The sequence below is a fragment of the Homalodisca vitripennis genome, chromosome 6 (genome assembly GCF_021130785.1).
Source record: "Homalodisca vitripennis isolate AUS2020 chromosome 6, UT_GWSS_2.1, whole genome shotgun sequence".
Lineage (NCBI taxonomy): Eukaryota > Metazoa > Arthropoda > Insecta > Hemiptera > Cicadellidae > Homalodisca > Homalodisca vitripennis.
This window is the reverse complement of record NC_060212.1, coordinates 105,918,459-105,935,703: the sequence shown is the minus strand read 5'-3', so window position 1 is coordinate 105,935,703 and position 17,245 is coordinate 105,918,459. Positions and strand designations below refer to the sequence as shown.

At 33.9% G+C, this 17,245-nt stretch overlaps 1 protein-coding gene across 4 annotated transcripts in view; it reads right to left on the bottom strand.

Moving 5' to 3' along the window:
• The window catches only part of LOC124364673 (whirlin), a 322,655-nt gene that overhangs the window by 106,976 nt on the left and 198,434 nt on the right, over positions 1-17,245 (bottom strand). For all 4 annotated transcript variants that reach the window (XM_046820333.1, XM_046820334.1, XM_046820335.1 and 1 more), the window contains exon 7: positions 7,878-8,014. In XM_046820333.1, coding sequence (XP_046676289.1) covers positions 7,878-8,014 — 137 coding nt within the window. The remainder of the gene's footprint in view (positions 1-7,877; positions 8,015-17,245) is intronic.

Genomic DNA, 17,245 nt, shown 5'->3' with positions numbered 1-17,245 from the left:
CCACTGACACTATAGTCTTCCGAGTAAAGTTTGGAATACCTTTAAATAAAAAAAAGTGGAACTTTGGGAAACTCAGCCAACGAAAACCATTTTTGGGACCTCCAGAATGTTGAACACATTACTCAAATTTGTATATTCCATAGGTAATGTGTGACAATATCGTGAAATAAATCGATTCATTTATTATTTAACAATTTGTAATTAAGTAAAACTACACTTAATTCTACAGAAAATATGTCTATTAAAAAAATTAAGTTTAGCCTTTCATCTAAGATTAATCTGTCTGTTAATGAAGTCTTTGACACCGTAATGACCCTTTGCTTATAATAACTAAGTAAATTAACTTATGCACAAGTGGGTTTTAGCTTTACAGTATTTTATAGTAACCCAAGTAATACATTGATACCAACGATTACTTAGAAATATAATAAACTAATAAAGCCTAAATATGTAGATGTTAAAGCAATGTCATGGGTTATTCAATTAAGTAAATCTTTAAAACGGTTCATCTTTAAAGGCGTCATCAATAAGTTTTCAAATGTAAGGGGAAATCATTATTAAAATTAAAAACGACATAGGAGAAGTTCTTCCAAACTCAACCCTCATTTCTGGAAAGTGCAACATGCTTCCATGTTGAGTCCTGCTCTTGAGATCTCCCTAAATGAGGGTTTCTCACAAAGAATATTAGGCCTCATTGAAGGTCAACATCTTTTGAACCATGTAGCAGTCAATGTTCTACACTGTCTCCATAATCAACATTAAAGCATAATCGCGAAAAGGGAAAACGTGAGCGATTCGTTCCAAGTTGAAGACACACGGGTAATTAATTTTGAATTTGTTGAATTCGTTTTTATCCTCTCTCCAGATGTTATTATCGTAAACAGGATAAATTAGTAGGATACTGAAAGTAATAGTAACTGTACGAAATGACGCCTCACTGCATCTGATAGCATGTTGTTGAACCTGTACAAACTCCTCAGCTTTCCAAATGTATGGAGTATAAGCGACGTGTTCAGTGAATGCATCGCTACTTTCCAGCAGAACGCCAAGATTACCGTTGTCACAAATGCCCAAGCTCTTGCCCTAAACCGTGATAAGAAGGGGGCCATGTGGCCCTAATCTCCCTTCTGTAATTATATACTAATTAAGAATTTATGGCAATGCCTATGACACTCACTCTACTGCCGCTAAGAATCTGTACTGTCATATGGCACAATGTGGAGAAAAGTGTACATTGGCAACATACCATTCCAGAACGATCTCCATGTCGGTAAATTTAAAACGGTAAATATGGCCGTCCGCATTGAAGCATAATCATAAGACAGGAGTAGCTGATAAATGAAAGTAGAGTCTGTTCATAAATAAATGTAACAAGAATCAGGATAAAAATGGATGGCAATGTAAGATTTGTTTCCCTTGAAGAGGGTCTGCAAGATGAATAAGGATAGGGGACTCCCGTTGAGTTTAATTACATACGTATACTTTCACGAATGGCATCGAGTAAGCATTGGTAGACTAATCTCCGATAAATAGTTTTGTAGTGTATCTAAGATGGTGAGGAGTAAGATAAATGTAACACTACTAAGAACTAAAATGGTTAGCAATATAAGATTTTGTTTTCCTTGAAGAGGACGAATGGCATAGGGTAAAAATGGATTGACAAACTTACACATACACAGCCATGATTGTTCATAAAAATGAACTGTGCTAATATAAAAAGTATACTTTTTTCAAAGAAATGTATCATTATTTATGGGCTTTCTATGTGTCCGTAGGGATGTGAAGAATTTTTATGTGCTATAAACAAAGTTATTCGTGGTTTTTATTGACAAAATCTAGAGTACCATGAAGACAATATCAATTGTAAAAATCTGCGTTAGCAAAGCCTATCACTCGAGGGGCTGGAAAAATGTTATTTATGTCGTCTGTCTATCTTGAGAATGAACTGACCTATAGACTTCATATATTGCATGAAGTTTCATTTCTGGATAGGCAACATCGAATTTGATGCATGTCACTCAATGGGGTTTTGCTAAGCGCTAGAGGAAATTTTAAAGTTCATCCTATCGGAAACAATGATTGCAATAAGAATATCGCAGGTTGAATAAATTTGTAAAAATACTGAGTACAAGCATACGCGATTTAAACCTGTAACATAAGTAGACTAACTTTTGTAAAATATCACAAGAAGGATTTAATCTGTAGATTTTAAATTTAGCATGATACTTAGACTGATTTCTACACATACAAGAAGTATATGACGTATCTCGATTGATACGAATTTAGCTGTGCGCCATCACTCAGGGGGCCCGCAAATTTGTCCTGCAAAGAGGATTAAAAGTGTCTTTCGTAAGAGTTTCTATCCCCAGGACATCTCAAACATGAAATAGACTATATATTTGACATTTTGTACGCAACCTCAGTGAAACCCGCTCAGTGACACGTGTTGTGGCGTGTACCTTTTAATATACAGAAAGAATAAAAATCTCTTCAGAAAATCTCAACATCCTTAAAGAATAGTTCGGAATAGGACGGTAATTAAACAGTCCAGTTGTATTATTTGTAGAGTTCTGATTTTAATATCTGTAGGGTATACATGACGCCTTGACATTAGAAAAAATGATGCGGAATATTTCACCATAATGAAATGTACTAATGATTTTATGGCAATTGAAGATGTTTTCTGGTTTGATCCAGTGGTTCCAATTTATGTTTTGTTCTTTTTATGTATATGGAACTCTGTCTCAGGATTTGTTTTGTAGATTAAAGTGGTTATTATTATTTTTATAGGCACAATATAGTACTTTTGTCAGTTTATTAATGCTGCTAATCATTATTGTCCATAAAACGTTGTATTGTCGATTGGCATCTGTATAGTAGCACTAGCATTGAAATGAATAAGGAATCGCTGGATGACTTAGTGAAAATTGTAACTGTTATTAAATCAGGGTAAAAAACAAAAATACTTGCCCTTCTATGTGAAAAGCAGTAAAAATTAAGAGTTTCCAAGAACACCACAGAGAAAAGGTTTTGGGGGGTCCAGACAACTTATGTTTTCCCGTAGTGGACAGAGAGTAAGGCCCCAATTGGTTCCTTAAAAACTTCTTAACCCGTTCCTTAGTTGAGAAAGACCTTTCATCAGTAAATGACAGTAATATTTAACTATTTAAATAATAATAGTGTACTTATTGCAAGCATTGAACATTTGGGGTGTCCAGACCCCCTGAACTCCTTCGCTGGCTACGTCCTTGACGGTTGCTACTCCATTTGGAGTTTTTGTTGTTAAAAGGCAATATGTTTACAAAATCGGTTCAACGTAATGAAATTCGTTTATTTGTTACAGAGCTGTAATTCCAAGAAAAAGTTAAACGAACGTACTTTAGCAATTGACTTAAAACTCCAATTTTGTTAAGCAAGAAATTCAAGGATAAAAGCCCCACTCCAAAAATCTCTCCAAAGTGACAAATTAGTTTGCGGCAGAAATTATGAAGGGAACAAACATCCTTACACATTGGTTTTATCTAGTCCCTTTAAAAAAGATTAGGCGAATTAAAATTATGAAGTATGATTCCTATGATAATTCTGCAAGGGACATAGGCTATTTGAAATACACGTCATTTCAGTATTCATGTAGAGTTAGATCACAAGTTCTTTCACAAGACATTAGTACGAACATCCATAGTTTCACATGTATATCATGTATAGTATAGTCGCCGGACACCAGGTTCATTGTCCTTGTTTATACACTGGGTTTTAGTTCCTGGAAAGTATGAATATATGTAAACATGATACAACACGATATATGTCCTTGAAATGACTTCAACAAACGATATTGATTGAAGCAGGGAAACAAATCTTAAAAATGAGTTGTAAATCTCCCAAAACGTTTGATTATATTTCCATAATTGAAAAAGTTAAGAGAAGAGGTAGGGTTACCTCAGTTTCAACTTGTGTGAAGGAAGACGTTGAATTATAAAGTAGAAGATGAGTACTAGGCAAGTGGAATCAGAGATGTTTAAAACTGGTAATTAAGTTTGGAAGACAAATTGACAGTTTCCCAGCCAGCGGCAAAGGGAGCTTAACTTTTACGGACCGGAGAGAAACTTTGCAGGTCAAACTGCCAACTTCAATTTGGAAAACTTGCCCCTTTTTATTTGCACAATGGAGCAATCAGTTTTACGACAAAAACAGTTAAAGCTATCAAATAGACATGTATCAAAGAATTATATAGTTACAATGTATATGTATGTACGTGATTTTGATGGGAGTGAAGTTTGATTGCATTGAAATAAAATGTTCTTGGCTGTGTGATGCTCACAGTGTCAAATTTCAGACACCAACTAAGCGGAAGGTGAAATAGAGCTAAACTCAACATTCGCATTGAATCAACCTTTCCTACCATAGTCAAGTTATGTGTAAAGTATTTGATTTGTTTTTATGGATCTTAATAATCTCAAACACTCTTTAACAACCGATTTAAATGTCTGATTCGATATTCAAGGTGAGGAAAGGCTTCAGTCGCAGTCGCTCAGTGATAGTACAGAACATTGGATAGCATTCCTTAAAATGGGATTACTGTCATGCTGCGACAACTGGAGTGACTAGCGACTGTAGTTAGCGATTGTAGAGTAGAAACTATTATTTGTAATTTGGTCAGAGGAGAGATTCAATTGCAGGCGTTGTGATAGGATAGAGTGTGGATGTATTCCTCACAATTTCATCAAATAATACGAAACTGATATATCTTACTAACATAATAAGTTTGTGTTTATTTATGTTAATGTTGTTGTAGATAACAATTTTGCATAACTTTATAAAGAACAGAATGAATATGTCTCTAAGTCACATGAGCTTTCTTCCGAATACATGAAGTGTGTCAACTCGTTTTGCTGTTAATACTTTCAAGACTTACTCATTATCAACATGCATAAGAAAAATTGTTTACTTCTGCACTTTCGAACTCATGGTACTAATTCAATTGCAAGTCAACAAACAAATGAACATGATCGGCCCAGCCCCTCTCGTTTCAGGTACAATGTCCCTCTAGACTTTGTAGCTACTCACTATTATCCAATTTACATTTTATGATACATATGCACCTGATAGGTTGTTGAAACCAAAATGTAGTGCCAATGGTATAGTTAAAATATATTTTGTACAGACTATCTCCGGCTAGTATATTTTTACTCCATTTATTATTTCTTAAGTTCAGTTGTTATATTAATCATTGTTAGATTTTAAAAATGCTTTTAATTCGTAAAAATGTGTAATAATTTTACGAAAAATAAGCATGTACTTCCGTATTTCCGCAAAAAATATGTAAAATCTTCACTCCTGTCATTCAGATAATAAACTCTTTAAGCATTAATTGGCATACTTTTTATATAATAATAATAATCTGATTATTAATTGTACTGTTAATTAAAAAATTAAACAAAATATATATGTGAAATTTATTACAATATTCTAGCATGGCATCTGGCGAGATAAACTTTAAAATACTTCCTACGTACAAAATTTATGAGCTGTTAGGATATATTTGCCTTCACTTTTTTGTTTCACTTGATTCATAAATTAATAATAATAAAATGCAGGTTTATATTAAATAGTATTTTTAACATTCTATTGTTAAATAGTGTAACGAAAACTGTTTTTCGTCAATCGTCCTTTGTATATTATATATTTAAAACATTAATATTAAATCAAACTTTTAATGTATTAATGCAAGGTAGATTGTATAGTTCAGATAATAATCTAAACGGTTTAGATCATTATAAAGTAATTATTATGTGAGACAAGTGGAGACCTGTAACACTGTAGAATTTACATTACCTTGTCGTCGATTTAATGTACATAATGAAATACTATAACCTATCAGATAATGTTGAGTTGGTGAGTGGGTTGTAAAGAAGCCTAACTAACACGTGAGTTATTTTGTGATCAGCTGTTTTAAACTATTCAAAAAATTCTTTCATATTGGAGATTTTTAAGCCTGCGGAGCAGAACCCTAAATAGTCGGATATATTTAAAATCCACAAAAGTCACATCTAGGGAGTACGATCTCTCTACTGATACCAAAATTTGATATCGTAGATACAAAATTAAACAGTTCATTTGTAGAAAGATGATTTTAGAACCGATTGTATAGAGAAGATACACGTCAGGGTTTATAATCTGGCTTGGGTTTAATTTTTATAATACAGTGATTAGTGACAAAAAGCATTGATCTTCTCATACAATTGTTAAAATAATATGGAAATATGGTTAGATAAAATATTTTACCTACCAGGGTTAAATTCAGGGAGACAATTTGTTTTTTATAAGACCCAAACATAGTGTTGGTCAGATCGGTAAATAAATGTTCTCAAGAAAGAAATCAATCATAAGTATAATTTTTTTGGAATCTAAATAGAAGGGTAATGAAAGGGTTAAAATAACAAATTATATTTTTCATCACAGACATAAAACCTTTGGCCACGTAATTAGTATTTATTCAGCGTCAGTCTGAATGAGCTTAAAAATGACATGAAGATCACCTGGCTGACTGAGACACAACTATGACACGTCTGCCGATTGGTTAATCTAAAGCAGATAACATGATAGAATTGATCGGTTTTTTAATATTTTAAACAATTTTGTGCCCTCAAATTTGGACTCCTGTTATGATTACTATGCTAAAAATCGATTTCCTACCAACTTCGCAAAAATATTTACGTTTTTATGCGACGCAAAATTGGACCTCTATTATCACACGTGGCTTGCTATGAAAACTCGATATATCTTGATACGTCTAATTATTGCAAAAATCAATTGGTGTTATGGTAATGACAATGCTTTTTGCTTTTTTACTACCCTTTATACTATCCTTAAGAATTGAGAAATATTTTATTAGCTACTACTGCTATTAGTTACTATTGTTACGCTACATGTAATCTAACTACAACATCTAATATAAGTATAAACATGTACAAGATAAAATGTCACAAACTAATATATTTGGTCTAATTGATTACTAAATTACTACGAAATTGTATTATACTACTTTCTCTATGACACTTAAACGAGTACTAAAATTATCTCACTAAATAAAGGATAAGGTTAATTGAATGAAAGGTCGGGGGATATTAGGGAAGTCACCGAAAAAAGAATAAATTTGGATATAACAAATAAAATTTGTGAGAGAAATGCATAAAAATAATACTCGGTATAGAAAGACGCTCAATGCTCAGGATTTTATTTAATAAACTAGCATATTATGAAATTAGATTGTTTTGAAAGTAGAATATTTAAAAGTAAAAACAGTAAAGTTTTTGCTTTCGACATAACAATTAAAGTGTTTGATATGGAATGAATATAATGCAAAACAGTTAATAATAGTAACCAGTCAATAAATATAAAAAGTTTCATAATTTTATTAGTATTAAAAACAATAAGTGTAAAATGACTGAATTTAAAAATACCCATATGAGCTCAAGATATACTCCGCGGCATATTTAAGATAATAACAACTGATTAATTTGGAAAGTGTTGAAAATTCAGGATGATATAAATTTATCTAAGATGGCCGAGTTAGGCGGAGTCATTGATTCAGAACCTAATCTGTAGTACCGTACAGCTCAAATTTCATTTTTAACGAATTCTATACGTGAAGAAACCAGATTTTATCGTAATAGATCAACGGGAAGAATTTTACAAAAACCTCATTTAATTTAGCGTTCTTTCGATTGAGCCGCAAGGATTCAGAGGAAATTCAAGATTGGGGCAAGAAGGAGAAAATTCAATTCAGGAATAAGAAGTTGGACATAAGGATCCGGGAGGGAATAAAATCCAAGATATAAACTTAAAAGACAAAGGAAAGAAGTGGATGGAAGGCTCACCTAGGCCCAGGACCTAGCTCCGGACCCAGCCCCAGTCCGGAGTCCTCGCTGGGCGTCCGGAAATCTTCGGGCTCGCTATAGATAGTTTCCGGACAGACGGGCACCCGGCAGGGACGTGCGGTCGCGTGGTACTCTGGCTGCAACATGTACTCCAATCATCACCCCGCATCTCTAAGGACATCCACAATTTGGTGAAACCTGCTAATAAACCAGATCCAAGGAACTTTATCGGGAAGGTAATTAGCCTTGGGAACTCTCCACCTACGTTTTATTTGTCAATTAGTCATACTGTTTGTGATAATTTGTTTTATGCCTAACGAGCACAATTTATTGTAAACACGTAAAATAATATTGGAACCGACGTTGAGTTTGTGAAATGTTATTTATGTCCTATAATGAAACAACAATTTTAATGTCTCAGCAAGATATCTCTTGAAGACTCTTGCTCAAGAAACAAACGATCTAATCACCTTAAGGTCAAAGATGAAAATTTGTCAAGATAAAAAGGAGGGAAATTTTATGTTAATTCATTCAAACTTTATATCAGCATGAAAATCAGACTTCGAAAACGAAATTAAATATTTTGCCAGTTAAATTTTGCGTACTACCGAAGTCCGAGTTCTACTCCACTTTAAGGTTTCACCACATCGTGGACTGTCAAGAGACGAATTCTGGACTTATGGGTAATTTGGTCATGCGCCGTGAAGTGCTCGTACTACCAACAGATAGAGATAGAGATATAGAGAGAGATAGAGATGGGGTGCAGATGCAAGGGTAAAGGTGCACAACTAAAACTCTGGAGGAAATCGACGGGAAAGGATGTTCTACACAACTACAGAATTTGTCCAACTTGGAAAAGTGTTTTGTTTATGACACTATTTAATTTTCTACTAATGCATCGTTTAGCCATTCTTCAGTTAAAATACCTACTCCTCATGCTAGCATTTGTTTTTGATGCAGAATAAAAATTAGATAATAAATTGTATAATCATGCAGCAAAGAGAATATTCAGTAAATAAATCTAAGTTTGTGTTTACAAAAGTTCACGAAGAGTTAAAATGAACAAATATGTGTTAATTAGCACACACAAAGTTTGAAATACGTGTCCACGCTATACGCTTTTTAACATATGCTAATAACATATTTCAATGTCGTAGTTACTCAAAGTGAAAATATTGCACTATTTATAAATTTAAAAGTACTTTGTCATAAATCTGTAAAGATTAAACAGTTTTAAATCTAGAAAACATACCTTAAATATTCTTTAAAATACACTGAAATTTACAGCTTTGTTAGGCCTAATTATGTAATTAACATGTTAGTTTACTAACATTGTACAGATACGTATAACCAAAATTATTCACATTAATTTTTATTTAGAAAAAGTACTCAGATGAATTATATCGTGAAATCTATGACATACATTTATTATAACAACTTAAACATATGGTATTACATAATGTAACCATTAGACTAATGCAATATAATTAACTATTTTTATGGAATACTTAATTTCGAAATGTATTTCATTAACTATATATCGTATGAAGTATTTTATTTTCTATATTTTTATAACACAAAGGTATAAAATAGTATTCAAATAAGTTCATACTACACAAGATAACGGGTATAACAATAAACACTATAAAAATTGCTTTAATGTAGCACCAATTTAAAAGTAGTACTTTCAGTTACTTAAAGCACATAAGTTTATACCTGTCTCGTAATTGATAGTGGTCATTACACTTCTTAGCCAAGTAGAAGCAGAAACATCGATTCTCGAACTATAATCTAATATCGATAACGTAACACAACCAGTCATTCCACAAGAACTCACTACGCCATAAACAAACAAATTCTCGTACTTATGTAGTACAGTTGCTCTCTTACGTAACTTCAAATTTTATCTTAATTTAGAAAAAGAATCTTAATTCCAAATTCTAAAATCTAAATACAGATTTTAATTTAGGCGATTTCTACCCAATAATATCTGCACTAACACAGGACAATATATGTTAAATGATATCATATACTTCTGAAATTCAAATTCAATGCATTGTAAGATTTAATACCATTGATTATTTTATTGCTCTCAATCATATGCTAAATAGCTGAATGTTTCAATGAACAAATTCATACCACCTCAATATATTTCAAGAGTTCATTCAAAGCTTCAAATCTCCTCGTTTATGTATTTATATGAGGTATTCTAATGGTTGTAGGTGCAATGATTTTACAGCATTAGATTTCCAATAGCTGATTTTAATTGAGGGGTCCATCCCTCATCCATCCAATCTTTATCTGATCACTTTATCATAGGTTTTAAAATTTGCTTCCATAGTTTCATAACCCATAAATATGCTGCTAAGAGAACCGCTTAAACCTACGCCACTATTTAAAGGTTATTTTTGACGATGGAAGGATTGTGAAGGAAACAGGATTTTTTCCGGACATTTGCCATCGTTCAGTGAAACAAGAAAACAGTAACACTACGTTTCGAGATCTGCAATCTGATCTCTTCTTCAGGTAAAGAACTAACCTAACACATAATTACAAAACTAGGTTAAAATAAACAAATCTTACTAAGCGTTGTGGCACGCCTAAGTCAGGAATCACAACCTACATGTTGTTGTCAACTTCACTAACACTAAAGACATGCACTTAATACAAAACTATACAAAACACTAATCATTAAAACTAAACTACGGAATATAGGTCACAAATACGTCTTCACTCGTCTACTAACCACCTACGACTGACCAGAGGGACTAGCCAATGGCAATCGTGACGGCTGGCTAAAACAAGATGGCGGAAATACAAGGGAAGGGGAACAGGAATGGGCCCTTTCGTTATTATTGGTTCGTGCGAGATGAACTTCTTAAAACCATATTGTGACTCCGCATTGGTTTTATTACTAATATCCGATCCGTTTGATACTTTTGGTTTTCTCTTTAGTTCATTTTTTAGAATTGGCAACCAAAGCGGCCTAATCTCGACTGATGGTTGGACTGATTGGTTGGTCTGCCAATTTAATGTATGTTGCCTCAATTAATTTCCTTTTGAAGAAATGTGGTTCCCGATGTATTATGTGGGCTTCATCCCAATTCATATGATGGTCTTCGGACCAACAATGGTGTGCAATTTTTTGACTTTTTCTGTGAAACCCTTTCTCGTGTTTACTTTGTGTTCTTTTATCCTTACGTTTAGTGGTCTTTTTGTCTCGCCTATGTATTCCCTATTGCAGCTACATTTTATACTGTAAACACAGTTTTTGGAATCCTGTGTGCCATTTTTTGGTTTTGTTTTTACGAGACTTTGTCTAAGAGTGTTGTGTGTTTTAAACGCGGTTCTAATGTTGTACTTTCTACCTACTCTTCTAATTTTCTCCGATAATCCCGGCACATAAGGGATTGACATAAACGCAAATTTTATCACAATTCTGTTTTTCTGACTCAGAATCATTCCTGAGTCAGAAAAACAGAATTGTGATAAATTTGCGTTTATGTCAATCCCTTATGTGCCGGGATTATCGGAGAAAATTAAGAAGAGTAGGTAGAAAAGTACAACATTAGAACCGCGTTTAAAACACACAACACTCTTAGACAAAGTCTCGTTAAAAAACAAAACCAAAAAATGGCACACAGGATTCCAAAAACTGTGTTTACAGTATAAAATGTAGCTGCAATAGGGAATACATAGGCGAGACAAAAAGACCCACTTAAACGTAAGGATAAAAGAACACAAAGTAAACACGAGAAAGGGTTTCACAGAAAAGTCAAAAATTGCACACCATTGTTGGTCCGAAGACCATCATATGAATTGGGATGAAGCCCACATAATACATCGGGAACCACATTTCTTCAAAAGGAAATTAATTGAGGCAACATACATTAAATTGGCAGACCAACCAATCAGTCAACCATCAGTCGAGATTAGGCCGCTTTGGTTGCCAATTCTAAAAAATGAACTAAAGAGAAAACCAAAAGTATCAAACGGATCGGATTTAGTAATAAAACCAATGCGGAGTCACAATATGGTTTTAAGAAGTTCATCTCGCACGAACCAATAATAACGAAAGGGCCCATTCCTGTTCCCCTTCCCTTGTATTTCCGCCATCTTGTTTTAGCCAGCCGTCACGATTGCCATTGGCTAGTCCCTCTGGTCAGTCGTAGGTGGTTAGTAGACGAGTGAAGACGTATTGTGACCTATATTCCGTAGTTTAGTTTTAATGATTAGTGTTTTGTATAGTTTTGTATTAAGTGCATGTCTTTAGTGTTAGTGAAGTTGACAACAACATGTAGGTTGTGATTCCTGACTTAGGCGTGCCACAACGCTTTAGTAAGATTTGTTTATTTTAACCTAGTTTGTAATTATGTGTTAGGTTAGTTCTTTACCTGAAGAAGAGATCAGATTGCAGATCTCGAAACGTAGTGTTACTGGTTTTCTTGTTTCACTGAACGATGGCAAATGTCCGGAAAAAATCCTGTTTCCTTCACTACGCCACTAGATGAGTATCACTGTGGGAATGTATCATCCATTAGATAGAGGAAGTGTAATTAACTGCTATTTCCCAGGGGATACACTTCTGGCTGGTTTTTACCTGCCGTAGAACCTGTACTGTATCTCAATAACCTATGTGTCACTTAAATTTGGACAACCCATGGATGTCCAGGAGCGGTACCTCATTAATCAGAAATGTCGAGCTATTGAGGTGAGTGTTGAACGATAGGTTTAATTTACTGAGAAGGATGATTTTTGGAGAGGGTAGGGCTCCCTTAATGTTAAAGGCTTTTAAAAGCGTAAAAATTAGAGAGTATTGCATCCCCCGGTCTATCCTGCCTGCTTTGACTGGAAGAAGCTGAATCAGCTTCGAAGAGTCTTTACTTCTCCAAAATGACAAGATTGAGATAGGCTCATCCATGGCATCTCCGGAACCATCGCAAAAGTCCTTCTTTTAGGATTAAGAGCAATGAGTGGTTTCTCGGCTTCTTGTTCTAACTGAATAAAAAGACTACTAGTATTGATGCAAGTCTCTGCAACTGTTGTCACAGCTCTGAATTGAAACCTTTTATTCATTTAAATATTTGAATTCCTTCAGCCATTCTAAGTTCCTAAAATGAAGTTATATAAGGAAATGGTCGAAGTTACAGAAAAGATGCAGTGCATTTAAACAGTTTGAACAATTTTTAACAGCGCGTTCAAACAGCCAGGCCTAGCCTTACCTAGCAAAACACTGAAACAATAGAGTGTCGAAGGCTCCGACAGAACAAAAAGAAATTTTTCATTGAACTGGCAGTATCGAAATGACTACAAGGGCAGTGTCGTTGCCTCTCGACGTTTTTACCCTAAAGTTGATAGAGTTCATACTTGGACCAATAGGAGGAACCTATGCACAAAACTCGAAGGATGTTTCTATTGTTGCACAGATCGACAGACTTTCAACGAAACGAGTTTAGGAAGGACATGTCGAATGTTTAATAATGTGCACGGAGCATATTATTAGTCACTGACTGTGGAAGTAAATACATTTTATCATAGAAACAGTTTGAGATGTAATATTCAACGTCTGTAATAGTGCAAGGAGACTTTACGTGATTTGCTGGACATCTAAATGTAGCATCTTTTAGCGAGATGAATACTAAATTATGCTATCGAGCAACAAATCTTTTGTTTGATGAAATAACACACTAAAATCCCAATAAACCTGATAAATTTATGTTAATATTCCTGAAAGATAAGCAATTTGTTACGGTTTCCATAGAGTAGACGGGGAATATTTTAATGTGAATTATAGTTAGAAGCAATTTTGAGGGAGAGTTTTATCGTTACACGTGTATTTATCGTGGAGTTAAACTTTATAGACTAATTAAAAAAATATCACTACTACTATGACCGTGTTCCTACATCATTAACTGCAACACACTTTGTTATTTGAAATACAATAACTATTTAACTACGTAACTCGGATTACAGGGTTGGTAATTTCGATGTACATCCCAAGTATCTTTAGATCAAGGACGCAAAGTATATAATGTTGACCTAAAATATCAGTTTACTACGGTAATATATTAAAATTTTAAACTTAGGCCATTATGTTATTCATCTTTAAATATTATGTTGGAAAACCATAAAACAGTATATAAAATCTCACTTCTTACAATATTTCGTGGAGAATTTTCAAATTTCAAGTAAACAAAAGAAACCGTTATTGTAGTTTTGGCATTAATATGAGAGCGTACGCTTAGAAAAAAAGAAGTCTTTTAAGGCTTACACCGCCCGCCTCCATGGGCCACTGGCCTGTGTAAGGGTACTATTAAACAGAATAAGGGGAAGAGTTAATACAGTGTAAGGTCAATTATACTAATTTCTGGAATCTCTTGCTTACTACAATGAGAAGGTGAGGAAACTTATCACTGCATTTACAACTACTAGGGCTTCTCAGCGGTTTCCGGAATGGAAGGACATTCAGGATGGGTAAGGCTAGGGGGAGAGGGGAGTTGGAGCAGCCTTCTTCTGAAATCCCCCATATAGTCACCGTACGGAGAATTCTTCCATATCACCTTGGGAAAATGGGAGAGGTTCTCTGTTTCAGCCTCAGGGGTTAGGGGAGGGGTTTTTCAGGCCTGAACTTGTAAAATCTTTAACACGAAAGGGGCGTGAACTCCAACAATCTTCCTCCATAGGAAACTTGGTATTATCCTTGAACTCCAATATGTGTGATTACTATTGTATCGCTAGAGCCCATCCATTCGGTTGCCCAGATTTACTGGCAGGTTCTAGAAACTAGGATAAAGTTAACCCTCCTGGGGATTAGTAGCTAACATGCGTCTCATTCAAAATTATTTAGTAATTCCACCGAATAGAAACCTATCTAAGTGATTACAGAATTGAATACCACAATTATCATTTCAATATTAACTCCATGCACTCGTAAGTTTGATTTCCTCAGCTAGGAAAATACGCTAAATGTTTTATTCTCAGAAAGTTTTCAACTTGAAATGGTTTTATTTAAGATGAACAACGCTCTTGCTTAAAAAATATCAGTCAGAGGATGAGTTTGAAAATAAATCTGAGCCAAGAGAGGTTAATACGACGATAAACATTTATTGCGACTTATTAGGCTAAGAAAGAGTTGAAGAGAGAGGTGTTTATTGGAGCTAGGAAGACGTTATATTATATTATTTACAGCACCGAGTAGAGTTTTTTTTTATCGACCACGATGTATAAAGAATGCAATTGTCTGGATAAAAACTAGATAAATAGTTAAATTTTGAAAGAAGAAATATAAATTATAAATTATTTTGTTAAAATGTCGTAGGAAGAGGAACTTTATTGAGACCAAAGATTAGAATTTTCAAGTTCCGACTAGTGTTGTTATATATAGACTGTTTAGTTTATTCATGATGTTCTACTCTACACCTAACGTTGCATATCGAGTTCTTATTTCTTCACTACTGTACCACTCTATGAACAATTTCTTGCAAAGCTCAGGGAATATGATATGATAAGGAGAATAATTTTTATCATAATCTGTATACTATTTAAGAAAATCGATTTTTTCTTTCAGGTACTATGGAATGAAATGAATCTAAAATACCCAGAAATATAATTTGAGGAGATACTTTTGGTGGAGCTCTAAAATATTACTAAATACAACCGCGATATGCTACAGTTGAAATTATATTCAAGTATTATCATTACAAGGGCTCAAGTTACTGATTTTATAACCTTTTTATAGCTTTCGAATTGTATGAATGAAACTTCTTCAGTTTTGGGAACAGACTGAAAGCTATGGATAGTGGACAAATGTATGTTGATATCAGATCACGAAAAGAAACGATTTTTCGATTAATGTCATGTTAAGTGTCTCGGTGCCGACAATTTTGGAAAGCAGATCGTAAAAAAGCTGGGAGACGTAATGCCAAGTTCATATTATGCATGAAGGGTTGGATTGTTGGAGGAAAGTTACGTTACTTTTACGAGTATACCAACGGGAAGAGCGAGGGGGTGGGATCTGCCCTTTCACTAGAACCTCACTGTAGTTTGGCTCTGTGCCAAACCTCCCCCCCCCCGGCACTACCCAGCGGTTGTCTCGGCGCCCGATACACTCGTTTCGAATCACTTAAGGCCACCACTTGAATGTGTTTTCCTCACAGCGCCATTCTCTGTATCCAGACTGTTCTCTACTGGTGCGACACGTGTTTCTCTACTCTCTAGCCGCTCTTATCGCTTTTGCAACATCGAAAAATGTTGTTTATCAATCCTTTCTTCATCTACCACATATCAAACAAAATGCAATTTTATGCTAACTAATCTACGTGACTGGAACCTTGAACATTTTTAACGCATTTCATGTTTCTAGCATATCTCTACAATTCAGCCATCGTACATGTTATATGACGATGAACAAGTATCTAGGTATATCTAGTATATGAGTACCAGAGCATCCAGGATCACTCCTTTCAAGGATCATAACACACAAGAGGCTACATGATTGTTGTATTACATGATGATAGAGTCAGTACATTAGCAATTCAAAGCTGTATCATTACTACTACATGACCTATAAATATTTTTCATCACCTTTGTCAGATATTTTCATTCTCACAGCATATACACATATTAAAATCAGGTTTGTAAAGATTTATTACAATCGTCATTATAGTTAATTACATAACGTATAATATTAATTGATGTGTTTATAAAACTGTTAAGTGTTTAAAAATTTATTTGCAGTTTATGTTTCTTCATGTAGCATATATAACGTAATAGTGGTTATAACCCACAACATTTTTTTAAATTTATTAGGTCTTCACTTTTTAATTGAAATTTCCGTTAAGACGTTTATAAAATAAGGTAATTGTATAATATAAAAATTTTAGTAATGTTTGTGTTAATAAGATTCGAATATAACATTATAATAAAACCGCAAGTGATATTAATACAAAACTGGTAATTTTTAACATGGGATTGTAATAAAACAAATAATATAAACATTATGTGGTCAATAATCACACAGTTGGTTGATATTTTTTATATAAATTATTCACTAAATTAAAGTAACTTACAATAAACCAATAAATCTGCAATAATCTTATATAAGATGCAAATTCACAAAATTGATTTTTATAATGAAAAGAACAACGTGGATCATTACATTTCATTTATTAAGTAAGTACATAAATAACGTTTCCTTTTAACCAATGACTATAAAGTAAGAGTCCTCATTCATGAGTAGCTGTATAAGTCACAACATAATTAATAAATAGTAGCAACAGTTTAAAAGCAAACGTATTTCAGTACAATCAAATTATAAAGATTATATTTCTAAATTCCGTGGGCCTGAATTAAAAAGTATTTTTCATTTA